The 27,052-nt window shown below is 45.3% G+C and overlaps 1 protein-coding gene across 3 annotated transcripts; it reads left to right on the top strand.

Moving 5' to 3' along the window:
• The first annotated feature begins 225 nt into the window (after positions 1-225).
• On the top strand, positions 226-27,052 carry LOC121623463 (versican core protein-like). Of its 3 annotated transcripts, none has more exons than XM_041960735.1 (16): positions 226-429; positions 1,788-1,865; positions 2,493-2,948; positions 5,583-5,757; positions 6,087-6,214; positions 6,548-6,844; positions 10,847-11,674; positions 15,351-15,523; positions 16,336-17,737; positions 18,260-18,373; positions 18,465-18,578; positions 21,103-21,261; positions 22,815-22,897; positions 23,835-23,979; positions 24,409-24,591; positions 24,691-27,052. In XM_041960735.1, the coding sequence occupies exons 2-16, from the start codon at positions 1,799-1,801 to the stop codon at positions 24,885-24,887; spliced, it is 4,521 nt and encodes a 1,506-aa protein (XP_041816669.1). In that variant the 5' UTR covers positions 226-429; positions 1,788-1,798; the 3' UTR covers positions 24,888-27,052. The 3 variants fall into 3 exon arrangements, with proteins under 3 accessions (XP_041816669.1, XP_041816668.1, XP_041816670.1); XM_041960734.1 differs by having other exon boundaries at positions 1,788-1,913; positions 2,508-2,948; XM_041960736.1 differs by having other exon boundaries at positions 227-429; positions 2,508-2,948.

Raw genomic sequence — 27,052 nt, 5'->3', positions numbered from 1 at the left:
TAACCAGACTCCCCCCATTTTCTCTCTCTGTATCTCTCTCAGCCCCCCCTTCTGTCTCTCTTTCTCAGCATCCCCCTCTCTCTCTGTCTCTCTCTCTCTCTCTCTCTCTCTCTCTCTCTCTCTCTCTCTCTCTCTGTCCCTCAGTGTCTCTCTCTCCCTGACAGGGCGGTGTATTATCGGGGGATGTGCGGACATGTGCGCCCCTCCTCTTCCTCATGTCCGGATAATAGCGGGTGTAAAGTGGATTTGAACTTGCAGCCAGAGGAGAGGTGTAGGAGGTCCGACCCGCACACGGACGCAGACAGACGCAGAGAGACGCGCCCTCAGACCCGCGGTTAGTTCGGGACCTCCGGGACTTTCTGTTGGAGAAGTTGAAACTGAGTCAGGACACCTGGATTTCTGGACTTTTGCTTTTTTAGCATTTAAGAGGTAGGATGTTGAATTTTTACCACTTTCTTGCTGAGAGTTCTGCACAGTTTTCTTAGATTTAGTTTAAGTCTCGTGAGACTTACTAAAGATAGATGCACATGTTCATGATTATTTTACAGTTTACGCGCAGTTAATGTTAATCTGCGTCCATCTGAACCGGAAAGGTGCTCAGATGGACCGATGATGGACGCAGCAGATTTTCTGGGTGGGCAGGAATGTTCCCACACTGATAAACTCAATGATATGAGACCCACTGATAAAAACCGACACTTAGGACCAGTTAGGTCCATTTCCATCCACTGACAGCTTTTAACCTCCTAATAAGATTTATCACCACAGCTGTGCTCTAATCTGGTTCTGCTCCAGCTGTGATCACACATCTGTCTCTTACTGACATCTTAAACATAAAAGAAACTATTCAGAAATCCTTCTGAGCATAGAACCATTTAATGTAAAAAAAATAAAAAAAAAAAAGAAAGAAGAACTCTGGAGCTGTAACAATTAGTAACAGGAAATTAAGCAGCAACTTAATAATTAATAATTTCAGTCATTTTCTGCTGCTTCACTGTCTGAGCTTCACTCTTCACTTTGTTTTCACCTTCATCTGCCGAAGGAGGAGCGTTTCTCTGCTTCACTTTAAACCTCGGTTTAACGCCTGCATGTACCTTTTATGACATCACAACTAGCTTGGAGCCAATCAGGATCCAGTATGAGAGTGAATATTAACATATTCATGGGGGTCAGGATTTCTAAATGAGAGAGAAGCACTCAGTGTCATTTTAAGTCTGAACAAGATAATGAAAAAAAAATATCACACAGGCACAGCAAAGCATTCTTATGTTTTAAGGAATCTTTAAGTACTACTTACTACTAAAGTGTAAGATGCACTTTCTAAAATAATTACATGTTGTGTGTGTAGAATCTGGATCTGTCAGAGTTGCAGTTTATTATTATTGCATCTAATTTTCTCGCTTAATCGATGAGATGTTTTAGAACTTGTAAAACAGTGAAAAATGCATGTTTTAAGTTTCCACAGCACGTGGACATTCATTGGAACTACTTCTTTTATTTGACCAACAAAGAAAAGCATCAAACGTCACATCAGAGAACATGGAACCACTGAATGTTTGTCATTTCTGCCTGAAAAAACAATGTATTGATCATCAAAGTAGTGTATTTTATCACATTTGTCTGACTTACAGCAAGTCAGACAAATGTCTGAAATGTTGTGGAGTAAAATCAGAAAGTATCATAAAGTAGAAATACTTGAGTAAATTACCTCCTAAAACTAAACCATAGGACTTGCAGTTACTTTCCATCACTGTTTGCACAACACTTACTTTTATCTTCTTCTACAGATCGTGTTGAGATGATTCCACACATCCTCACACACCTGCTCTGCCTGGTGTGTGTGTGTTCTGCTCGTCCTCAACCAGGTGAGTCGAGCCCAACAGGAAATGATGCGACGAGAGCCTTAAAAAAAGGTCAGCAGCTTTTTCACTTCCTCGTTCTTTCTCTCTGACGAAGACGTAATGACGCACAAGCGCGACTGCAGGTCCAGGACTGACACAGTGGAAAATGATTTTTACTCCAACACAAACACGCACACACGCACACACGCGCACACACACACACACACACACACACACACACACACACACACACAGCTTCCTGCAGGAGTCAGTGTGTGGAAGCCAGAGTCTGGTTCCTCCTCTCCTCTCTGGCCTAATTCTGAACGATTTCAGAAACGAAAGCTGCTTCATCCATTTCCTCAGCTGTTCATTGAGTTTTGCACTAATCCGGAGCAACTGTGCTTCTGTTCCAGGTAGAAGAAGCCCTGCATCAAAAAGTTTAAGGCTTATTCTACACCTTATTATTAGAATAATTAGATTTAATCATACAAGACAAGAGTGACAGTGGTGTGTTTATTAGCACCAGAGGCGTAGACAGGTAGACCAGAATAACATAGAATGTATTAATGTTGGAATATGAACGTAGATGGTAAAGTATTGGTATCTGCTGCCTCATGTGGGACACACACACACACACACACACTCATGCAGGATCCTGTTTTCCAGCATCACCTCACTCCATGAAGATGGAGCAGAACTCTCCTGCGACCGGCTCCCTGGCAGGGAGGGTGGTGCTGCCGTGCCACTTCTCCATAACGCCAGTTTCTCCCAGCAGCTCCACACACGCTCCCTCACACACCACACTAGCTCCCACACCTGCGCCCCTCCTCGCCTTGGACGCCGCCCAGAGTCCCGAGGGGCAGCTGAGGATCAAGTGGACCAAGCTGGAGGGAGACAGGGAGAAGGTGGTGCTGGTGGCGCAGGGAGGGGTGGTCAAGGTGGGGCAGGACTACAAGAGCAGGGTGTCGGTGCCCAGCCATCCGCTGTCGGTCGGGGACGCCTCTCTGGTGATGGTACGGCTCAGGGCCAGCGACGCCGGGCTGTACCGCTGTGAGGTCATGCACGGGATGGAGGACACCCAGGACACCGTCAGCCTCAACGTCACTGGTGAGTAAAACGAACACACTCTGCCAGCTCTGCACTTTTATGAGTCAAATTAACAGTCGAACATCAAGAGTCTGCGAACGTGTTCGGTGACTGAATCCAGATGTGTGAAGCTGGCAGAGACGTCACTGCTGCTCACGCGCTACTTCCTGGAAAGCTGCACTAATCAATTACTTCCTGTTAATTATGGGTCACAATGTGCAGTGTGAAGGTTTTCACTCGTATTGATGATTCAGCTCTACTGAATGTTTTAGCATCTTTCAGCAAATTGTTTTGGTTTTACGGCCCATAACTTTCGTGTTTTGGTTCGGCGTCGAGCTGAGATGAAGCCACAGTTCACGACTCGGTGAGCAGTAAACAGCAGACAGACTTGGTCAGAGATCAGCTGGTGAACACAGTGCAGCATTTAGCAGCTAAAGAGCCGGATTTGTCCCTCAGGAGCTGGTGGAGACCAAAAACAGAGCTCAAAGAGAGAGAAAACTGGACTCTGCATGTATGATCATGTTGCTCTGTGTCTGCTGGATGTGTATAAACATCTCTGTAAACATCTTTATCAGGTCATAGGACATCAGTGTTGCGCTGCCCCCAAGTGGCCAAAAAAAGTAAGTTATTGCAGATTTAAAGTGAGAGGATGTAACTATGAAAGAAAATATAACTCAAGCGTCCTCTGATGATGAAATGTTAAATCCAGTAAGTTAAACACACCTTTTCTTAGCTTAAAACTTTTTTCTGCAGCCTCACTTGGTCTGGACTGCTAGCTTGTGGTGGCTAATGCTACCGTAGCAAATGTTAGCAAACTTTAGACAGATCTTGCTATATGGTTGATATAACTGAGTCACATTGCTGACTTGTTTTAATCTGCATTCATTTATTTTTTTTGGCCAGTCTGGGGCGATTGTTGTAAACACACACTGGTTTATCATCACCTTGTAAAGTTTGTAAAGTTTTTATGTTGAACTTGTTAGCAACTGTCGAACGGTTTCTGATTTCCACATCCAGCAGATGCAGAGCGACATGATCATTCATCCAGAGTCCACATCATGATAAGATTCACTCTCTTTTAGCTCTGTTTTGGTCTCCGCCAGCTCCTGAGGGAAAAATCTGGCTGCTGTTCAGTTTACTGTAAAAAAAAAAAAAAAAAAAGCAATCAGCTCATAACGAGTTAATCAACTAATCGTTTCGACTGCAGTTTTCAGTTCAGTTTTTAGATCGTCATGCAGTATGAACTGAAGTGTGTATGAAAGTCACAGTTAATTCATATATTAAAGTGCAGTGAACATTATTTCTGGGCGTCGGCCATCAGAGTCCATCGTGAGGCAGGATATCGGACAACTGAGCCAACGGTCGCTCCCAGACATTTCCACAGATTCCACATTAATACTGAACAGGACTCCTTGTTGAGCAGCTCCACACAAAGGCGCTCCCTATGAGTGACACACAACTCTCCATTTAACAGCTCAGTCATCTATTCACATCCTCCTGCAGCTCTGCCAGGATGTCCTCCCATCCAGCTCGAGATAAAGACCTAATGACACCACACAACAGCTACATATAGCCAGAGGATGACAGCTGAAAGAGCCGACGGGCTTGTGTTTCTCTATACTGTCACATAATGATGCGAGTTCTTCGGTTTCTTTTAGCGTGTTCATGTCAGCAGGAGCATTAGTGTAATCCTGGTAGAACAGGTGAACAGTTTGTCTTCCACCTTTCCTCTGTGTCCCTTGTGTAATAGCAGCCAAAAAGATGTTAGCTTCCACTTTAACCGTAAATATGTGCATTGGAAGAAGTTTGCAGATCCTTTACTGGAATGAAAGTGCTAATACCACACTCTGAAAATACTCCACTACAAGTAAAAGTCCTTCATTCAAAACCTTGCTGAAGTATTCCAAGCAGAATGTACTTTAAAGTAAAAGTACTGCTGTATCAGTAAAATGTTCCTGTCAGTGTTTCTCTATCATATCTGATGTTTGTGGATTAATATTCCTGCTGCATTAATGCTGCATTTTACTGCTGTAGATGTTTCAGGTTGAGCTCATTTGAACTACTCTATATACTGTTGGCTGGTTTCATCTACAGCGATGCATCATATTCTATAAGATCATCATATGTTTTTAGCGTGGCTGTCCTGTGAGAACCTCGTATCTCAGAAAAACAGCCTGTTTTCAGCTTTGTGATGATGTATTTTCATCTGATCCAAGAGGCTTATTAAACAGTTTATTTAGCTGAAGAAGGAGGAGAAGTTTCTCAAGACATGAAGGAAAACTTCATCCTTTAGTTTATCACAAACATTCAACATCAACACATCTGGAGATACGAGCTTCTCATTGGACAAGAAGGAATCTGAAAAGTAACTAGATAAATGTAATTAAGTAAAAATTGCAGTATTTGCCTTTGATATGTTGCATGGCTGTTTTTTCTGCAAACGCTACAGAATCAGTTAACTTTGACATTCTGGGTTAATTTTGGGTGAATTCTGTTACCACGGCAATATGTTTTGTTGTCTTTTGCTGCAAAGCAACAGCAGCTGAGGCTCATGGGTATTCTCAGATGAATATGACAGGCGGTCAGAACATGAACCCACGTGTTCGTTCTCTCACACCCTGCATGTGTGTGCTCACCCGATGGATCTCTCTCCAGGTGTGGTGTTCCACTACAGAGCGAGCACCAGCCGCTACACTCTGGATTTTCCCCGAGCTGTGGAGGCGTGTCGCGCTGCAGGCGCCGCCATCGCCTCACCTGAACAGCTGACGGCCGCTTTTGAGGACGGCCTCGACCAGTGTGACGCAGGCTGGCTCTCAGACCAGTCGGTCAGGTGTGTCAGTGCGAACATTTACACACAGTTAGTGCAGAAATCAAAAGCCTCGTCACATCGTGTTTCTTACAGTTTGATTATTAAGAATATCTGAACCTGTTTTCAATGCAAATCAATAATTAAAATCTAAAATCAGGTTTGCGTGTGCAGCGAGTGTCTGTACAGATACACTCGTTTCAAGAAAACAAATCAGGTTGAAATGTGCAGATTTTTTTCACCTGTTCAAAGAAAATTAGGTTTTTAGGAGTCGAGTGTCGACAGAAGCGACTGAATTAGCTTGAGGCTTCTTTAGTGTTCAATTCTATGATCTGCATTCATTGTTTTTTCAGATATCCAATCACAACGCCCCGAGGTGGCTGCGCAGGTGATCTGGTGAACAGACCGGGCGTGAGGACATACGGCATCCGCGACCCCACAGAGGAATACGACGTGTACTGCTACGTAGATAAACTCCACGGTAAAGAGGGAGCACATACGCTTAACGAGTCATTCCACATCCATATTAATCTGCGTGTTACAGAGCTGCAGTCAGGATGTGGTTAGCTTAGCTTAGCATAATGAGTGGAAGCAGGAGAAAACAGCTAGCCGAGCTCTGTCAACAGTTCAAAAACAGCTTAAAGTGGCTCTAATTAACAGGCTTTGTTTGATCCTGACACAAACAGGAACGAAGTGAAGTTAGTTTCATGTTCATATTGACCATGAATGTAAAATGTAATGTTGAATTATTAAAGCCTTTCCTGTAACCAGCTGACATTTATTCACCTCTTCCGTCCGTGTCCTCTGTCTGAAGGCGAGGTCTTCTATCCTCCGTCTGCCAGCGATAAACTCACCCTGCAGCAGGCGAGGGAGGAGTGCGAGAAGCACGACGCCGTCTTGGCGTCGCCCGGTCAGCTGTTCGCGGCCTGGAGGGCGGGGCTGAACCGCTGCGACTACAGCTGGCTGTCCGACGGCAGCGTCCGCTACCCCATCACCGTGCCCAGGCCTCAGTGTGGCGGAGGCCTGCTGGGGGTCCGCACGCTCTACAAGTACGAAAACCAAACCGGCTTCCCAGACCCCACCGACAAGCACGGAGTTTTCTGCTTCAAGGGTGAGTTTCCTGTCCGATGCTGGACACCCATCAACAGGCGAGTTTGTAATATGGAGGAGTTCAGACTGTCCCTCCAGATATTTAAGCTACCTCTGACTGTGTGAATCCTGCTGTGGTTTTCATAAGACCTGAGCCTGAAGGGGCGGATCCCATCAGAGCAGCAGGGCTCTCAAGAAGACAGACAGCTGATACCAGCCCATGATCTCTGGTCAGGCTTGTTGTGCAGCAGGAGCTGGAGCTGTGGGTGGCTGCATGAAGTCTTTGTCTTGCTTTAGTATTGAATTAAGAGCTCAGATTAAAGTCGAAATCAAACATAAACGTACGACATACAAGCATAAAAGAAACCAGAATCCGAGCGCCTGAGCCTATGTGATGATCAGGAGATGATGATTCCTGCTACACAATACACATTAACAAATGGGAGAATTCCTTTGGCCCCCAGATCAAATTTGTATAATTTTAAGAGGCATGAGGGGTAAAACTGTCCAGTGTGTCAGAACAAACCCCTTCAGGACGTCATAGTAATATTTTAATGAGGAAAACTATCAAATAAAATTGATTCTTAAGATGCTTCATGCTCCCGAGTATCTACAGACTCAGTGGTTCCTCAGCATTGGCTCAAATGTAGGTCAGCGCTGCATCTTCAGAGCTACAGACTGACCCTCCTCCAAACGCCCAAATCACCGACACGTCTGACTCGCGAATCACAAGGAAAGCTGCCGCTCGCTGGATAAACACTGAGGTGTTCTGCAGCACAAACACGCCACAATCTGCAGCCGTTTTTAAAGTGCACAGACGAAGAACAAAGAGTCCAAACCCAAACAGGAGAAGGATAAACTCTCACTGCCCTGTTTATGGTGGGGCACGCACTTTTATGAGGGGAAAACCCAACTCATGCACTCTAACATAGATCCAGCAGAAAGGGGACAGGTCCCTAATGCTTCACAGCTGGATCCAAACACAGGCCGACACAGGGAGGAGAGGTGGAGGAGAGGGGGGGCGCAGAGCTACGTCTAAGTAACATCATTAAAAAACCCTCCAGAGAGTGAAGTAGGTGAGCAGCGAAGGAGCTGATTAAACGCTCCGAGTCAGCGTCTCTACAGGCGAAATAACTGCAAACGGTCACATGTTTGGCAACACAGAGGTACTTTCTTCACCTGAAAGCTGCGTAATGTGTTCTGCCCGGTGGCTGAGCAGCAGGAGAGAAGTAACGTACAGTGACAGCACAAGGACAGACCCCAGACCAGCCAGACGACTCGCCAGAAACATGACATCATATCTGGGCAGGGCCGAACATGCAACCGGACTTGCTTCACGGTGCGAAAGTGCAGACCAGACCGCGGCTAATCCCCCGAGACGGCGGCCAATAAACACCTTCGCTGTGAGCAGTGGTGGAAGGAGTACTCGCATCCTTTACTGCAGCACACAAGCACATCAGAAAAAATACTGGTACTGCAAGTACCAGGAGTACCTCAGCAGGATTTATTACAATGCTGCCTGCTTGTCTCTGTTTCAGCCAAGGGGTCGGGCCCCTCCAAAGGGCCACCAGATAAATCTGAGGGGTCGTCAGATGATTGATGGGAAAGACGAAGAAACACAGTTCTTATCCACACATTTGTGTGTATTTTTAGACTTTTTGTGAAATATTGTATCATTTACCTCTCAAACGGTTATCAAACTCTTGAAGTTCAAGAAAAAAGATGTCAAAATCTCGCCAGAAGGTTTTTCCTCTCGGCTGAGGTGGAAAAGTTGACGCAATGACAAAATAATGCAGCAAAATGAACGGAAACAGACTAAACAATGGCGTACATGAATCACGTGACTTCTAACGTCATTCGTCTCTTCAGTGAAGAGCTGAAAACATCAGATCTGTGTGGAGGATGAGGAGGCTGTAACCTTCCTCACGTGAACACATGAAGCTAACAGAAATTTGAGCTTCGACTGCAGCTCTTTTAATGACGTAGTCTCTTCTTCTGTGGTGGTTTAATGGCACAGCATGCTGAATCAGCTCCACCTGCTCCATCTCCATGATGAATGATGATATAAATAAAGTTCATTTTTGGGAAATTCAGTTAAAATTCATGCAACAGAAGCTTTACTGTTGCTTTTTATGCAAAATCCTGATCTGAAAAGTAGCTAAAGCTAAAGTAAAAAAAAAACCAGCAACTGCAAATACTCAGAAAAGTACTTCAAAACTGCATTTAGTACCTCAGTAAATGTACTTAGTAACAGTCTGCCACTGGGTATGTGCATGAGGAAGAGGAGAGCACAGGAGGAAGAGTGGAAAATGAAGAGGGGGAAACCCATCCACCCTACCCACCCATACGTGGCCCCGACAGCCGGCAGGGCGGGACGGGGGGATGGAGCGATGGAGGGGAGTCAATTACGCAGCGTTTATTAAAGCATTATGTCAGTGACGCTCAAAGCCTGCTGCTTTCTCCCGAGACGCTAACAACATGAAGTCAGCAGTCAGGCCGACACAAAGGGCTGCATTGTGTGTGTGTCTGTTCTCATATGGTATGTATTCCATCATAACGAGATATAAATCTCTGCTAGCATCACGGCCCATTCTGAAGAGCTCTTTACAACAAAAGCTTTACGGTCCGTGTAGGACTGCAAACAGCGTGTGTTTAGATCTGAATTCGGGCTTTAACCGGAGACGCCAGCTCACACCGAGTCCCTAAAATAAGAGCTTTCTGGCAACATTCAGGCCTTTGTTAGTCACTGTTCTTATTCTGACGCCGCTGCTGCAGAACGCTGATTTATTCCTGTCAGGTGACTTCATGTTTCAAAAACCAAAGCTCCTTCATTTCCTTTTATAGCCATCTGCAAGCTAACGGCAGTTTGACAGCAGCGTGATTAGCATTTTCCAGATAGCACACTTTTATTTGTTTTATGAGTCACGACAATACTGATTCATTCTGTAAACATTTTTTTTGGATATAACTGATGTTAGTTTGACTGGACTGGACTCAGACTTTGGGTTTCGGACATTTTAACCCACCGATGAAATCATGTAGCTGTACTTTGCGTCGCTGTGGAGCTTACTTATTTAGCTATCATCCATTATTTTTAACAGGATTTATCATGATTCATAACTCATTTGAACTCTTTGATGTGGTTTCAGACATCAGATCAGACCCTGATGCAGAATCCAGAGGTCAACTCACTCGTTCATCATCAAACACAAACTGACCAAACGAAAGAAACTTCAGCAACTCAGAAAGTGGAAAACAGTGATTTTCAGCAGGTGTAAAAACACGATTAACTTGCACAAATCAGAGCTACAGCAGTTTTTTCATCAAAGAAACTGAAATATCAGCAGGTCGATGGACTGTCATCCTGCACTGATGTTCATGGCCCCCAGAGGATGACTCCCACAGACGTTTGTGATCCCACTGACTTTATCTCTAGCGCCACCATAAGGGTGACCCTTTCAGGATGAATTGCAATGGCTGTGATGATCCTCTGCGCTTTCATGTAACGAAATCATCATTAGCATGTTAGCAAGTTGAAAGCACCGTTATGCCTTCGTACAGCCTCACAGCGATCACCTGTAGTTCGTTTGGTCTGAATCAGTTAATGAGTTGGTGAACTTTAAGCTTGAAAAAATCCAAGCGAGCTAAAATGCAGCGCTACAAACCACGTGAGAGCGTTCCCCTTTAATCATTGGTCAGATGTGTCAAGAACGTAAACACAGGAAGAAGGTCCTGAAGGAGGTCTGAGATGCACTGGTTCAGGTCCGACCTCAACCTGTTAAATTCACTCATCCACATCCGTCTATGTAAAGCACACCTGGCTGCTGGAGCCGTCACGCTCACATCTATAGAGGGCGTCCAGTAGATGGATCAGATTGGACCGAGACCACCTCCTCTCAAAGGTCCAATCTGATCCGTTCTAAATAAATCTGGAAGGATTCTGTTTGGCAGCAAATCTCAGTTTCAGAACTCTTCGCTGAGGTTTTAAACCCTCTTTCTTCTTCTCTGTTTCTCTCTCTTACAGCTAAACTACCAGAGAGCACGAGTCCACCGATGACCCCAGCTGAGTATAAACCTGACAGCCCCTCATACGCTTCCCAGACTTCAACACCCGGACCGCTTCTAGGTCCTGAAAGAGCTGAAATCCAAGCAAGAACCTCACATCCTGTCGCATACTCACCAACAAAGAGACCACACACAGCCTCACCAGACCAACACGGAGCCCCCCACGCAGACCACACCACAGCCTTTGTGACCCCCACTCCAATGTTAGACGACTACGACGTTCAAGATTTTAATGACTCTCACAAGGTAGAGTCGATACCACTTAGAGGAGACGCTTTGTTCCCCATTATGCTCCCTCCATTGCCCACCACACGCTCGCAGCCCGCACACCTCGACACCCCCCACGGTGGAGAGGAGGGAGGCCAGGCAGGGTCAGGCCAAGATGAGAGCAGCGGCAGCGGGGAGGGAGGCAGCAGCGATGGCAGCTCGAGTGGAGCGGAGGTGGGAGCAGTGGTGAGCCCAACACAGGTGTGGGTAGAACCCACATCGAGACCAAACTGGCTTCTAGAGACCACGTCAGGATCTGAGCAGGGGCTAGAAACCACATCGAGACCATCACAGCTTCTAGACCACGTCACCTCTGAAATTCACACCCCAGATCCGGGCCTCCCAGCCAAGACCGCTGAGGCGGGACAGCAACCCGCAGTTGTTTTTAAAGAGGACGTCACCCCTGGAACTACACTGACGTCTGAGCTCGACCAATCACCAGCCGTACCTGTAGATGGAGAGTCAGCCAAACCACCTTTCCATCTCATCATCGTCAATGTGCACGACCGGAATCAATCAGGTGAGTGAAGGCGGGGACAAACATCACGACTGTTTCTCCGTTGATGAATCTGATTTGGGTGTGACGATTGGTGGCACCAGGTTGGACCAGGTCCGTTCCAGTCTGGGTCCGTCAGGTTTGGCAGGTAAAGCTCATACGGTGTGTGATATGTAAAGAGTCTAATCTGAAGTCTTCAGATCCAGACAAGAGCATGTGACAGTTGGCGTTCTGGCTGGATTTGCAGGGTCGTCTCACGTCACGATCCGTCCTGACTGTCGAACACTGAATCACCTGTTGGTGGAAAACATCTTTCTCTTGGTTTGTCCAGACTTTGTTGGTTTCATCTCACCAGATTCGTCCGAGCTTCCTTACGTTGTCAGGGAGAATCCTCCGCCCGTCCAATATGAGCACCCACAGTCTAGATATACAAGATCTTTGAGTAATAAACTATTATTTACTTATAATAACAATGTTTTTTAGCTGTTGACTCTTTAATCCAGGAGAGATACAGCTGATTGAGATCTGAAACCAAGCTTTAAATATTCGTATGACTGTGACCAGAAGAAGATCTGACCATCCTCATATCATTTTTTGACATGATTTAAAGAAAAATGCCCACTTAACTAACAAACTAGCCCTGCTGTTCCTAACACACTGAAGACAGACCTGCAGAGTGGGATCAGTGCAGACAGACCAGTGGGACCAGTGCTTCTGACCAGTCTCCTGTTCAACATCTCTGACCTCGACTGAACTACAACTCATATTTCCTTTTCTGAGCCTTTTGTGCTTTGGGACCCTCCAGTTCCACGTTGCACTCGAAGCAGTTCGTCCTTTCGGCGAGGACATACGTCTCTCTGAATGACCTCATGTTCGTTACGTCGTGCCGTCGGGATCTGCTTGTCATCTATGTAGGAAACAGCTAATGTTTTTTTTTTTTTACCTTCGTATTTGCATGCTGACAGATTGTAACACACGAACACACACACACACACACACACACACTGTTTGCAGAGCCAGATGTGGAAAGTTATGAAGTCAGTCATCTCTGCTCGGCCAGTTCTGTTGCTAAACATACTGTAAACACTGAGTCTCCAGTCTTTCTCTTTCTCTTTCTCTTTTAGACACAGCGGAGGTTCGATGCAGGGATTAACCTCTGTTCTCTTCAGCAGGCAGCTGTGTGTTCAGCAAACCACAAATTGTTGACCTTTATCGTCTTTTCTCTGGGGAGAGGCCTGAATTGCCGTAACTAACAGTTCCTCAAACAATCTCCACAATCTCTTTCTTTCCCCACAATAGTCAGAGTTAGTCGTGTTTCCACCATGGATGAATTACTGAACAGGCTCACCAGGCACAGGGCTCAGGGGCCCGAGGGCTCAGGGGGCCCCTCAGCCTGAGCGTCTGCTTAAAGTCACAGTAAAACCACTGGAGGGATGTTTCAGTAGTTCTGGTGCTGATCTAGTATTTGTTTTTGTATATTTTTGTTAATTATTCTGCAGATACAGCAGCATAATAGTGAGACAGTAACTTCACAGAGCGTGTGCACAGTTTTCACTGCTCTTCGTACTGAAGCAGCATTGATGTCGCGGTGCACCGACACATCCTGGTGTTCTACATCACTGCAGCGAGAAACAGAAGTATATCCTTTACGGTTCGACGGCAGGTCCAGGATCTGTTTTACACAGATTAACCACAGATTCAACAAGCTAAATTTAACTTATCAGTTAATTTATCACTGACACCAAAATGTCAGACAGGATGTGATGAAAACCACAGTTCATCCAGTCACGTTTTGTGGTTTTGCCAAATGTTAAAAACACTTAAAAAAAGAGGTTTAAATGTTTAAATTTAAAAAAAAAATGTTTGAAAGCTTTATATTTTGGATTGCAAAGTATTTCTGTATAAGAAAAGATAAATATTTACTTAAAGTCTACTTAAAACTAAATTAAGTTACCGCTACCTGGAGCTGCCTGCTAAGACTAAGACCAGTTAACTTCCTGGAGTCTCTCCATCACTGTGAGGGTGGAAACTCATCAAAAACATCATCTTCAGGTTTTCGGATCCCTTTTACTTGCGGGCCCCAGGCAGTTGTCAGTACTGAGTAAATTTACTTAGTTACTTTCCACCAGTGGCTGCTCCAGTGATGTCAGAGGAGTGAAGACAAGAGTGAATCTACGACAATCAGCAAACCTTAAAACCTGAGAATAATCCAGGAGGGAGGCCTGACGCCGGGGTTCACCTCGGGCCCCAGAGTCATTAACTGTGAGTGGGGGGCTGGTGCAGGGGCCAATCACACACTCACATTACAGCGCTGGTGTGTTTGTTACCCCCCCGGCCGAGCGGTGCCATCTTCCAGGAGTCGTGTTTATTATTGAAACGCCGCGGCCGTATTGTGTTGCAGAGGTGATCTATCATCGCGTGAAGCCGGCGCTGGTGTGTGAGGCCCGCACGCTCACCGTTTCCACGTCTTGAGGTAATTAGGAAAATCCAAGCGTTGAGTGTTTTAATGAAAACTCTTCCTGTTTCACGTGGTTTCCAGTTCTGAGTCACACAGAGGCTTTTTGACTTTGGCCGACATGTTGCGCTGAACGCGGGTTAACTAGATTTGTCCAGTTCAAAGGAGAGCTTCCAGTCGGGCCCAGCGTGAGCCTCAGGTCTGCGCTCGCGTCACGTTTTGCACATTTCTACTCCACTTCCCCCAATATAGCTTCCATGTGTACAATAAAGTCTTAATGAAGAGACACAGGCACGCTTTGTTAGAGAGGAGCCCCCGGCAGCGCCTGACCTTCATCCTGAGCTGACTGTTAACATCCAGACACACTTTGGCTCTTTTTAATAAACATCAGAAACGAGCTGATCTGAGATCCTGAAATAAAACAAGTGAGACATTGAGACATTAAAGGCTGGTTTCTACAGAACGTAATCCATCCACTGCTGAAAACTGTCCATCCAAACCAGTCCGGGTTCATTTTTAGTCAAATCTGCTCTTTTATTTAATGAGTGACTGAACACTAAATCCACCTTTTGAGGTAGTAAATGACATTATTGATCACGTCAATGCACAAAATGTATCTATTTTCTATTTTTGTGTGCTAAAATTAGGAGTTAATTTCTCCCTGTTTGGATATTTTTTGGATATTTACTGATTAAAATCATAATTCTGGTCTTTTTTTTTTAGGCTTGAGTTGAGACATCTAACATTTGCTAAGTTTAAAGCTGCGACTAATGATTATTCTTTTTTGTTTTGACCTCTGCCAGCTGCGGTGGTTCACAGCTGACTGCTGACTCCTCGCTCTTCTCATTGGCCGGTAGAAGAACACGTGGCGGTCACGTTAGTTTTGGCGGATTCTCTTGGTTATAAATGGACCGGTGATTCGAACCTTGAGCGGAGATCTGCACTCTTCTAGTTTTCATTACTGTTTCATTGCTTTGTCTCTAAAATAGGGCAAACCCGCGGTGAAGTTACTGCATCAATTAGAGAAAAAACTGCAATTCTTCAAATTGTAATTGCAGCTAAGTGTTCTGTCAGTCGACTACAGAGACGGTTTGACAGTCAGTCATTAACGTACCCGCTGTTGTACCCGCTGTTGTCACGGTGCAGCAGTGGAGGAAAAAACAAACTATCATCTTTATTGCTTTATTGTATTTGCTTGACTTTTGAACTCTTGGGTCTTATTTGTAATTTCTCGTTTGTCTCTAGTCGACCGTATCCTGGACATCTTGAACCAGCCTGTGAACGGCATCGTGAGTTCCCATCCGAACCTCCCTCAGATCACCGACCTTTCACAGGTGACCAGCGTAGACGTCGACCCTCTGGAGCCCGCCCCCATCAACCTGCCTCCAACCGTCAGCTTTGTCAATGGAAAGCACGAGGTAGCGTCCGTGCAGGAGTTTTCTCCGTCGTCTCTCGGTTTTGACAACGTTGTCTTAGCTAATTGTTTTAGATTCACTAAAATGCTGTTTCCTGTCAGGTTTAACTTGAGACGAGCGGCGAACACGTTGGATAACTTCAACACAGCAACGTTGCTTTATTGAACATCTAGGCCAGGCATCTCAAACCGGTTCCATAAAGGGCCGCGTGGCTGCAGGTTTTCATTCCAACCAAGGAGGAGCACATCAGGCCAACCAATCAACATCAAGGGATCACTTAGTTATCAGCTGAAGACTGAGATCAGCTGATTAATTCATTCCAGCCTGGTGTGTTCCTCCTTGGTTGGAATGAAAACTTGCAGCCACACGGCCCTTTATGGAACCGGTTTGAGATGCCTGATCAAGGCATTACATGCACAGCCCCTTGATGACGTTGCGTTAGTTTCGCTTTTAATGAACGTCCTGGTAACATGAGCTAACAAAATGCTTCTTCTTAACGGATCAAACAGCAAAATCAACATCTGTAGGAGACGCAGTGTTTTTACTGGCCAGGAGCTACAGTGTGTGATTCTGGCTTTGAGTATAAACTTAGATTAAATGTTTATAATTCATTCTCATTATCTGTGTTTCACACACATGAATTTGTTGATGAAAAATATAACACATTTAATCTTGGTCATTGTTTTCAAATCTGACTTTTTATTTAGTTTTAGCTGTTGTTGAGATAAAAAGGTTTAAAAAAAACAATTATTTTTTATCACAGGTTTTGTTTTCTGCTGATTCTCCTTCATCTTCGGCTTCTCTGATCCTTTCAGGTGACGTTTGAGCCACAGCTGCCGGAGGAAGCCAGAGGAGATCAGTTTGAGACGGCCACTCCGGTTCGGGTAGACGAGGTGGAAGGAGGAGAAGAAGAAGAAGAAGAGGAGGAGGAGCGGGAGGAGGAGAGCGTGACTCCCTTTGACTACGGCATCATAGAAATCCACACTGAGGAGACGCCTGCAGAGGAAACCAGTGATGCAGTCTCTCATCCTACAGATTCGTACCCAGAAATGGACCCAGTCCCTGATGTCTTTACTGACTCAGATGGAGTCAAAACTCAAGAACCAGGTGATCACACAGCAACAAGAACCACCACCATGACCCCATATAGACTCCTAGTCTCATCGCCAGCACCAAGCACACCATCAGGCCCAGCACTCCCCGTTGTCTCCCAGCCTGCCACCGTTGGAGTCTCCACCTACGAGGACATGGAGGGCTCTGCGAGCCGCGGCACTGACGACGAGGCCGGAACCACGCAGGAGGAGGGCTCTGCAGACGACGCTCCGCCCACGCCGGCGGCGGGCAGCCAGTCCGCTGTGATGACCGACGAGACGGAAATCGGAGGGACGGAGCCTCCCACGCTTATCCCAGACACACCGTCACAGGAAACCACCACCATACAGACCCAGACGGAAGACTTCGAAGGGTCTGCGTCTGGAGAAGACGAGGCTTCAGGACAGGACGTGTACCCACCAGAGACCCCCAGGTTAACCAGCACGCTGCCACCGATTTATTCCACCCTTCACTCCCAGCAGCCTCAACCTGCAGCAGGTACCACAGCCACAGAGGTGCCTGTGGTTCCACCAGCTGTCGACTCAGACGCAGGCTCAGGTGCAGAGCAGCTGCCCGGAGAGGGGGAGGTTTCTGGGGAACAGGGTGGTCTGGTTGACCTTCCTCAAGAGGTCACTGTTACTGTTTTACCAGATGTGGCAGCTGTGACGTTTGGAGACCAAACCACGCTCACCACAGACGCTAAAGACATCACCTCAGAGCCGAGCACTCTAGGACACCCCACGCACTCCCCCCTTTCTGCCACAGATGATAAGAAAAACCCTTCAGTAACCACCGAGCCCGAACCCACAACCCCTAAAGACCACACCCGACACCCCACCGAGCTTCACAGGCTCCAGACTGAGCAGTCAACCACAACCTCCACACTCTCCACCACCTCACCTGTGTTCACTTTCGACCACAGCCCCCACTCCGTCCCCCAGTGGGCTCTGATCCCTGACCCTGCCGCCACCCCTCTACCGGAGGATGATTCTTTGGACTATGACAAAGAGATCGTCCCTCCTCTGCTGGAGTCTCGTCCTCAGATACCCGAAGAGACCACAGAGCAACCGGCGGGCGGCACTGGCTCGGCTTATTCTGTGGAGGCCAACACTGTGAACGTCAGAGGTACGTGAACTGAACCTGAAAGTGTGCCAGTAAGTGAAATCAGTGTTTGAGGTGACTCAGTTCAAATTTATTCATCATAATTGTTTTTTAAAAATTATGTTTAATGTCACATGCAAACAAAAGAAGCTTATCATTTCTTTAACATAAAAAGCCCAATAAAAGCCTATGAACTCTGGACTGGTTAGCACACAGTGGATGTTTCAGTCTGAACAAGGCTTCTTCTGACTTAACCTGCAACTCTGCTCATGCAGTTAGCTGATGATGTGCTGCTTTGCTTTGGAAGTGGCGCAAGGTACGCAGGTATTACGTTAGTTAGCCGGTTATGCTAATGCACACAGACACACAGTTTAATCCACTCCTCCACTGTCGCTCTGACAGAAACGACCCTCCAGGCTACTTTTATGCAGCGTATTTCTTTGAGTCCACGTCCCGGCTGTGACCGGCTGCTTTTGCTCAGCTGTGTCTGGACCAGCTCTACTTTAGATTTTTAGACTTTCCATTTGCTTTGTGCCATTTGTGTAGATCTCCTGCCGTGCTCAACCAGTGTTTGTCAGAACGGAGGCTCCTGCTACAAGAAAGGAGCACAGAGTATCTGTGTGTGTGCACCTGGATACACTGGACAGCACTGTGAAACAGGTGCACATGCAAACACACAAGCACACAGTCCCGTTTTTCACCTCTAACTGACAGATGGACGATGTGGAATAACACAGGCTTGTGTCCGCAGATGTCGATGAGTGCCAGTCTAACCCGTGTCTGAATGGAGCCACCTGCCTGGATGGAGTCAACTCCTTCACCTGTCTCTGCTTGCCCAGCTACGCAGGAGAGCTCTGTGAACAAGGTCAGCTGATCCCCAAAGTGCCACTGCTACACATGAATGTACGAAATCCACGTAGTACTGAAAGCACAGCCACACTTTATTATAACTTGTGTCTTGTAATGTTGTCCTGCGGTGGGACGTACCCGTTTTATCTGCAGTCATGACAGTGTTTGCTGCTCAGCTGTCCTCCAGCGCTGGGCGTTGCCTCTGCAGAAGATTAGTTCCAGCTTCTCGTCCAATATTTCTGCCATTACTCAGCAACCAATGGAGGTTCTGCAGACTCCAGGGATTAATATTTTCCATGAAAATCTACCAGTTTAAGAAGTCTCTCCCAGTATTCTTTGAGCAAAAGTTCGATGTTATTACATTTAAAAATGAAATGATAAGGCCATATTATTTTTTATAGTTGGGTTTGGTTGTTGTTACAAGTCATAACACTGAACTGATGGCGTGGAAAGCACTGTACATCAGTTCTTTCACTAACAGATGTAACAGTCAGGCTATTGTTTCTCAAGCAGTCAAACATGAACAGTTTTTTTTTTTAAAGTGAACTTTTTTGCAGCTTTCTGCCTTTAATAAATTCAACTTTTGTTCAGATTAGTTGATCAGAGTTAATGTTAATGAATGAGCACGAGTACGAATGTTGTATACTTATACACAAAATCCACATATTTATGTATTTATATCTATTGAGAGGATAATAAATATGTAACAGTTCAGTGTACAGAAGTACTCAGATCCACAATGTAAAAAGACTTGACCCAAAGTCAAATTTGTACCAAATAAAGTATTAACAGCAAAATTTAATGAAAGTATGAAAATAAAAGTACCCACTGACTGTATTATACTATAAACATAATCATTACTGCTGCATTAACACTGAAGCTGCACATTAATGTTGTTACTGGCTGAAGTGGAGTTGATTCCTGTTATTTTATACACTGTCTGCTAAACAATGATTTGTATTTTAGATTCTCGTCAGAGGTTTTTAAAATCTTCATCTGAAAAGAATCTGTCAGATAAACGCAGAGGCTTAAAAAGCACAATATTAAATCGATTATTAAATTAATTTAATATTAAATGAAATGTTGAGTATTACAAAATAGAAATACAAGCAGCTCAGAGTTGTGTTTGAAGCTGCAGTGTGAGACTTTAACATATAAACATACGCTAAATTTAAGTTCGTAACAAAGTGCTGATTAATTTCACCGGCAGGTAAATCTCTGTCGAGCCGACCCACCAGCAGTGATATGTCTTATAATTAAAAAAAGCAATGATCAGTTTGACAGAGGAGTGTCTGCGGCATCTTCAGCGCATCGACAGTGTTTGTGTAATTACTCTAGCTGCCAGAAGGGGGAGACAAAAGTTCTGCACTGCAGCTTTAAGAACAGTAAATGTATTTAATATCTGCTGCTTCTTAGTAAAGTCATCACCAGTTTGCTTATTCATATTTTTTCTAGAGAATCAAAGATACTTTCTTCTCTTTTTCCACACTTTCCGTTGTATTTTGAAGCTGCTCAACCTTCTCTTTCATTCTCAGTTGGAGGAGTAGAAGGTGGAGTGAACAGAAAGTGGAAATCCCCGAACCCGAACTCATCTGCAGCGTGCAGCCATGTGTGCAGAGTGAACGACGTCATGTAGAAACATAGACGTGATTTATTGTCCGGAGCTGTGTGTTTTTCACCCATCCGGATACATGCAGTAGTAGATAGAGAACCACAGACACAGATGTCCTCTCATTGCTTTCTGTCAGTGGAAAAAAAAAACGAGAAAAAACAGATAATTGCTCTTTTATTTTCCCAGAAATCCTTTGCAGCTGTGTTGCATTGAATCAGTGGTAAATACTCCAATGTGCTGCCTCAGACTTAGTCGAGCTCTGGCCTTCTGTTCTCAGCTGAACGCTTTGCATTTATTAGACCTCACCTGACCCCCAGGTGGCTGCACAGCGGACTTATTAAGGCGAGGCAGGCTGATGATAGCTAATACCCCGAAGCCTCGACAGCAACTTTCCATCAGAGCTTTACTGACACACACGTTCTTCTGAAGCCTCTGATACAACACATCCATTGTTTACTGAGCCTGACAAAGCAGAGAGCTGATTCTATGGCTTAAAGTCATCGTATATCAAATGTGTGTGTTGTGCATGAAGTCTGTTTGTGTGTGTTTGACCTGCAGACAACTGCAGAGCTGTGAGGGTTAATGAAGTCCGACTGTGTGTTACTGAGCTCATTCAGTAAGGGGCCTTTATTCCCCAGCTGGACCTCAACCCTGCGCCTGTCTCTGGTCTGAGCAACTGAGTCTCATGAAGAAATAAACAAATCAGACTTGTTGTGCGGCTGCAGTACGTTCATTGTTACATATCCAATTTAACAGGCTGTGGGCAAAGTTATGTATATAATCAAGTTAAAAGTACACAGAATAAAATCCGGATCGTTGTTCAGACTGTGACGCAGCAGGTGTGACACTGGAATCCGAAAGTCAAAGGTAAACTCAACCAGGGAAACGTCTGCAGCTCTCTAACACTTCCTGTGTTCCCTCCTTGCAGACACTGAGGTTTGTGGATTTGGTTGGCAGAAGTTTCAGTCTCACTGCTACAAGTACTTCACACACCGTCGGACGTGGGACGCTGCAGAGAGGGAGTGTCGGCTGCACGGCGCCCACCTGGCCAGCATCCTGTCGCAGGAGGAACAGCTGTTTGTCAACCGTAAGTCCCCACGTCTCGTGCCGCGATGTGGTTCATCCGACTCAGTCACTGGTGGCGTCACCACTTTGGTCCAGACTAAAATATCTCAACAGCTTTGGGATGGTTTGTTATGGAAGTCTGTTCAGACATTCTTGATCCCCAGAGGATCAACCTTCATAACTTTGAGATCTTCTTACTTTTTACTTTCACGCTATCATGAATTGACATGATGTTCTAAACTAAGATAATGAATATGATGAAGATGATGTCTGCAAAAGATCACAATGTTAGTGTAGCCATTTTTAGCATGTTAGCATGCTAACATTATCATGTAACTCAAAGCATGGCTGCGTGAGCCTCATGTCTTCACCATAATTCCTACTAGGTGTGACACTGTTTTACGTGTTAACTAACTGTACAAACTGTATTACTAATATTCAGCAATGTTGCAACTTCACCAGACAGACTTTACATTAGAGTCCATCAAGAAAACCAAAATGTGAGGGTGTCAGTTACAGAGTGTAAACAATAACGGTACGGTGCCACAGAAATCACAGCTCAGACTGTGAAGTGAAAGCTGAATCGCTGCTTCCTTGTTAATCTCTAGAAACAGATTTCTGTATTTGAATCCAGAATCTGAACACAAGGACAAGATTTCAGTGTCGATTTGGGAACATTCTGAGTTCTGTTTGTAGTCCGAGTGGTACTGACCAATTAGATTTGAGGGGGCGTTGGTGGCATACAGGTAAACTGTCCGTGTGGAGAGCAAAAGAGGCGAAACCACTGGCTGAAATGCAATCTCAGAACCCATCGACATCATCTGACGATGATTTAGCTGTTTATTAGCTTTTTTTTTAATGTGTCTGAATTCATATGCAGAAATCTGTTTACAGAGATTAGCCAAAATGTCGACCTGCTGTCAAGTTTGAAAGTTAAGTTGCTCATCGGACTGTAAACAGTGAAGATGAAGATAAAGCCTCAAACATTGGCCAGCGCTGCCTCAGACGACAGCTGATCACCTGGTTTATCTTTGACTCAGTATTTGCTGCAGTGCTGCACACAGTTTCATTTCAGTGGATCATTAAAAAAGACATGTCAGGTGCATCCACGTTCAAATAATACTTCCAGTGAAGCTGCAACAGATTCTACTGAAAAACGGAGTCTGCCTGTAAAATATTAGAGTATTTGTGTGCTTTGCATCGATGAAATGAACTGTGCCAGTGAACATATGGTTGTCTTTAAGGCAGCTTTGTTTGTAGTCGGTGTCAGAACTGACTGTTTGAGCTTCATGTGGACTTCCTCTCAGTTTATTGGGAAACTGCTGACTGAGCTGAAATGGACTCGAGCCTGAACGCTTCCTCTGTTTGTTCGCACTCCTGATTATTCAGACCTCCTCCAGCTGCCCCACACACATTCAGCCACAAACCTGTAAATCACGGCATCAACAATCCATCTCTCTCTATCACTCCTACCGGCACCCTTACTCCTCATTGGTTAGTGCTAATCCCGGTCATGTGCTTTCCTTCCTTTAACACAGACTTAAAGTTAGACTCTGATGTGTTTTGTGTCTGCAGGTCTGGGCAGTGACTACCAGTGGCTCGGCCTCAACGACAAGATGTTTGAGAGGGACTTCAGATGGACTGACGGCAAGCCAATGGTGAGACAGTTTAATTAATACATTTAGACGAACATTTCATCTAGAAAATAAGAAGGGAGCCTTGTTTTCAGCATGTTGGGCGTCGTCCATCGATCCTCCACTTTGGTCCAGCCTGAAATATCTCAACAACAATTCGAAGGGCACAAAACTTTGTCCAAACATTCATGTTCCCCTGAGGATGAAGCTCGGTAACCCTGGCGATATGGCACCTGTTGAATGTTTCCACTGAGGACATGAACGTTTGGTATATTTATGCCAGCTTCTGGTACCGGCACACAGTGAAGTAACGTTAGCCTTCCTCTGCTGTTCAGTAGATTTAAACCAGAAACACAGAACCACATCAGAATCACATCACTTCCTGTGTTTTGCCATGACACGTTCTCTCACACTCTCAGTCTGCTGGGAACCATCAGCTGTTGAAACATGTGAGCTGAGTAATGCTGCGAAAACCTGAGGAGAGCCTGAGATTTGATACCGGGGGACTCTGCTGTCGTAATGTGTTATCATTCGGGATGGAGGCACACCCTCGCAGCCAAGTCTGTCCCATGGGGCTGCGCTGTAGCATGTAGCATGTGGTCCATGTGTTCATCGTTCTGTAGTCGTGTTCTGAAACTAAAGCTGATTGTTTGTGGGTTTCCTCCTGAATAGAAGCTACAGAAAGCTGTAGGTTGGCTTCAGCCTGGGGTGTTGGATGTCCCAGCAGCACCACTGCCTGCTCTGTCTGTGAATTACATCTAGCCACACATGTTGAATGAGCACCTCATGAGGAGAGGCAGTGCTTTTACAGTGAGCAGTGTTGACAGAGGGGGGGGGGGGCATGATGTAGTAGAGGCCCAGTTTCGATCAGGAATGTCCCCGCAGGGATGAAGTAACGCTTCCATGTTTATTGGGACATTTATTGGGTGTTTCACAATAATAAAAATGTGTGTTCTGACAGCAATACGACTACTGGAGGCCGAACCAGCCGGACAGCTTCTTCCAGTCAGGAGAGGACTGCGTGGTGATGATCTGGCATGAGGGGGGACAGTGGAACGACGTGCCCTGCAACTATCACCTGACTTTCACCTGCAAAAAGGGGACAGGTAGGTGCCCAGGAGGTTTTTACCATCTTTCACTGTTTTGCTTTTCGGACCAAAAACTGATTTCATCACTGTTGTTTCCAGCTGTTTTTGTTTGCAGCTAAAAAGCGCTGATAAATTCAATGTACCCTACCTGCTGAGCAGCAAACAGCGAACAGGCACAGTCAGAGACCAGCTGGTGAACATAGTGCAGCATTTAGCTGCTAAAGAGTCAGATATTTCCCTCAGGAGCTGGAGGAGACCAAAAACAGCTAAAATAGAGAGAATACTGGTCACAAACACGAGTCCAGTGGGGTGATCATGCAGCTGAATCAACTTCATAAGGGGTTAATATGTCAGTGTTGTGTTTATGGCTTATTCCACTGCCCCCGATTGGCCACAAAATGTTATTGCAGCATAACACAGTGAAATCTTTCTGTTTTCTGCCATCAGTCTCATGTGGGCAGCCCCCTGTGGTGAAGGATGCTCGCGTGTTTGGGGCCATGAAGCCTCGCTACGAGATCAATTCCCTGCTCCGCTATCACTGCAAACAGGGCTTCATCCAGAGACACACCCCCACTATACGCTGCCGGGCCAACGGCCAATGGGACGTCCCCAGGGTCACCTGCACAAGCCGTGAGTCCTCCTGTTTGAGCCGTTTTGCTGCAGAATCACACAGCCGCGCAACACGTTGAAATGTTTTCTCTTGTAACACTTTCGCATCTGTCTTCTCAGCCGCGACCTACCACAGGTCATTTACTCTGCGGCGCAGCAACAGCCAGAACAACGAGCAACAGGGCCGGCACTATAACCACCACATCCATCACGGCAAGAGCCAGCAGAAACACAATCAGAACCAAGAGCAACAACAAAGTTACGACGTGTTGCAGAGCCTCTGGAAGCCCTTCCTGCAGAGGGAGAAGAGGCATTAGCAGGTCCGAGCACACAAGGAGGATCAGATGAGGCACTGATCCGGTTTGTGGTTCGCGATGGTAGCCAAACGGTCCAGAGTCATCGATAGACAGAGAGACGCACTGAACTGTCTATCAATGGCTCTCAACGGGACGAGGGACAAGTTTCACCACTATGCTGTCCAAACACAGTCCAGGATCTGAACCGCAACACTAGTGAGAATTTAGTTTAATTTAAAGTTAGCTCGCTCATCATATCAAGTGTCAGCGCTCGAGGCAGGAAGAGTGGAGCCTTCACGGCTTCGTTTAACGCACCTGTGAGTCATCGCTGTGTTCCCGGCCTGGTAGAGGATCTGAACACAGGCTGATTTTAAAGGTTCCCTGTGGAGTTTACAGTCACTGTTTCTCACCGTGTTGTATCCTCGAGGCTTAATTAGTTTGTTGAAAGGTCATTTCTGAAAGAATCTGAGACTTTGATGTTATTTCCATCCATGTTTGCTGGATGTACTCTGGAGGAGCCGTTACGACCTGCGAGGCGAGGGTCATCTAGTGAGCTAAACTGCTAGCAGAGTTATCTTATAGACCACAAAGGCTGGAGGTTTGACTAAGCTGCTCACTGACGTTTATAAAGAAACATGTAGAAATGGAAAGACTGGGGCAGGAATTGATTATGTGATCATGTGGGTTATATACACTGCGTCAGAAATTATTCGGTGAAAATGTTTCCATCTCTCATTTAGTGCATTAACACTTTTTGTAGAAGGCAAAAATCACGCCAAGCGAGCGTAAAAGCTCTTTGGCAAACTTGAGGAAGTGTTTCGAACTTTGTTTCCATCAAGCTTTTCAAATGCGATAATTCGAAAAAACACAGCTGCTGTATTTTTCACTTCACTGCAGAGTTTGATGCATTTTTCAAGAATAGTTATGTTCTTCTTCTCTTCTCACCTTCAGCATCTGGCTGCTTCGGTTCTGTCCGTCTGTCATGTGACTCTCACCTTACGGGTGGTAGCAGTCCCTCCAGAGTCTCCCATCTGTGAGCTAAACCAGCCGATCAGTGAATGTTCCTGTTTCAAGTGCGTCGCTGTTTCCCTGTCGAGATACAGCACTCTCTTAAAAACATTGCTCCACAGCGCTACTAGTGGTCATAAACTCCACGGGGTGCCTTTAAGACTACGGCACATGTAAACTGAACAGCGTCGCCGCCACAACACACTATTCACTGAATATCTGTGGTGTATTTGTATGAGAGCGTGCCCACTAGTTTTCAGAACTGATCAGAAACGATGCCATTGATAGAATATAAAGAGCATGAATTCTTCACTTTAAATTATTATCATAACTTCTGTCCGGTTTGGTTTGAGCTGTTTGTTGATGACACGTTTTTACTGGCTGATCTCACATGTAGATTTTTGTACAAATGTTTTAGCTGAGAAAAGGTTTTAAAGGGAGATTCAAAGAGCAGCACACACAGAGCTGAAGAGGAGATTATTATGAATGTGTGGTGTGTGTGTGTGTGTGCTGTGGATATTAATCATAGGGTATATAATATAGATACTATATGAAGCCATACGAATTTAACTTATTGTATACTTTAAAACTATGAATGGACTGTGATATTAAATAAAGGTCATTGGAACTGAAGCGATTCTGTTAATGATGACTTCCTCACTGTTTACAGATTCTGTGATGAAAACATCTGATCATGTGATTCACGCTGCCGTCATACATGTTCGCTGCAGGAGCCGCTGATGCTTTTTATTGTGACGCAGAATCATCCAATGAACTGATCACCAGCCGCTCCTGATTGTTCTAAACGTTGAGTTGGTAGATCAAAGTGTTCTCAGCTGGAGGTACGATAGATGTGCTTTTTCCTACAGATCTGGAATCTGTTCTTAATCCAATGAATAAAGGAATGTGAAAAATGTGCTTAGAGACAACTTCTACTTGCTCCACAAGGTTTTTCGTCATGTTCTTCATACATTTGCTTTATATATTTTTTTTTTCTTTTTTTTGTTTGTCAATGTATATGCTTTTTAAAATGTTTTTCTACTCCATGTGGTTCGTGGGGGTTCACTGTACCTGTGGCACATGAGCTTATTTTTATGTAATCATTGTTTCTTTCTCCATTTAAGTTACTGTAAAAATGTCCATCATCACAGATTCAATGTCAGCTGCGCGTGCAATAA

The sequence above is a fragment of the Chelmon rostratus genome, chromosome 19 (assembly GCF_017976325.1).
Source record: "Chelmon rostratus isolate fCheRos1 chromosome 19, fCheRos1.pri, whole genome shotgun sequence".
Classification (NCBI taxonomy): Eukaryota; Metazoa; Chordata; class Actinopteri; order Chaetodontiformes; family Chaetodontidae; genus Chelmon; species Chelmon rostratus.
Note: the sequence above shows the minus strand (reverse complement) of the source record. Positions and strands in the feature narration are given on the sequence as shown.

Coding starts and splice junctions, on each gene's coding strand:
- LOC121623463 (XM_041960734.1), top strand. CDS start 1,799: ATGATTCCACACATCCTCACACACCTGCTCTGCCTGGTGTGTGTGTGT. Junction 1,914..2,507: donor GACGAGAGCCTTAAAAAAAG/GTCAGCAGCTTT, acceptor CCTGTTTTCCAG/CATCACCTCACTCCATGAAG. Junction 18,374..18,464: donor TGGACAGCACTGTGAAACAG/GTGCACATGCAA, acceptor TTGTGTCCGCAG/ATGTCGATGAGTGCCAGTCT.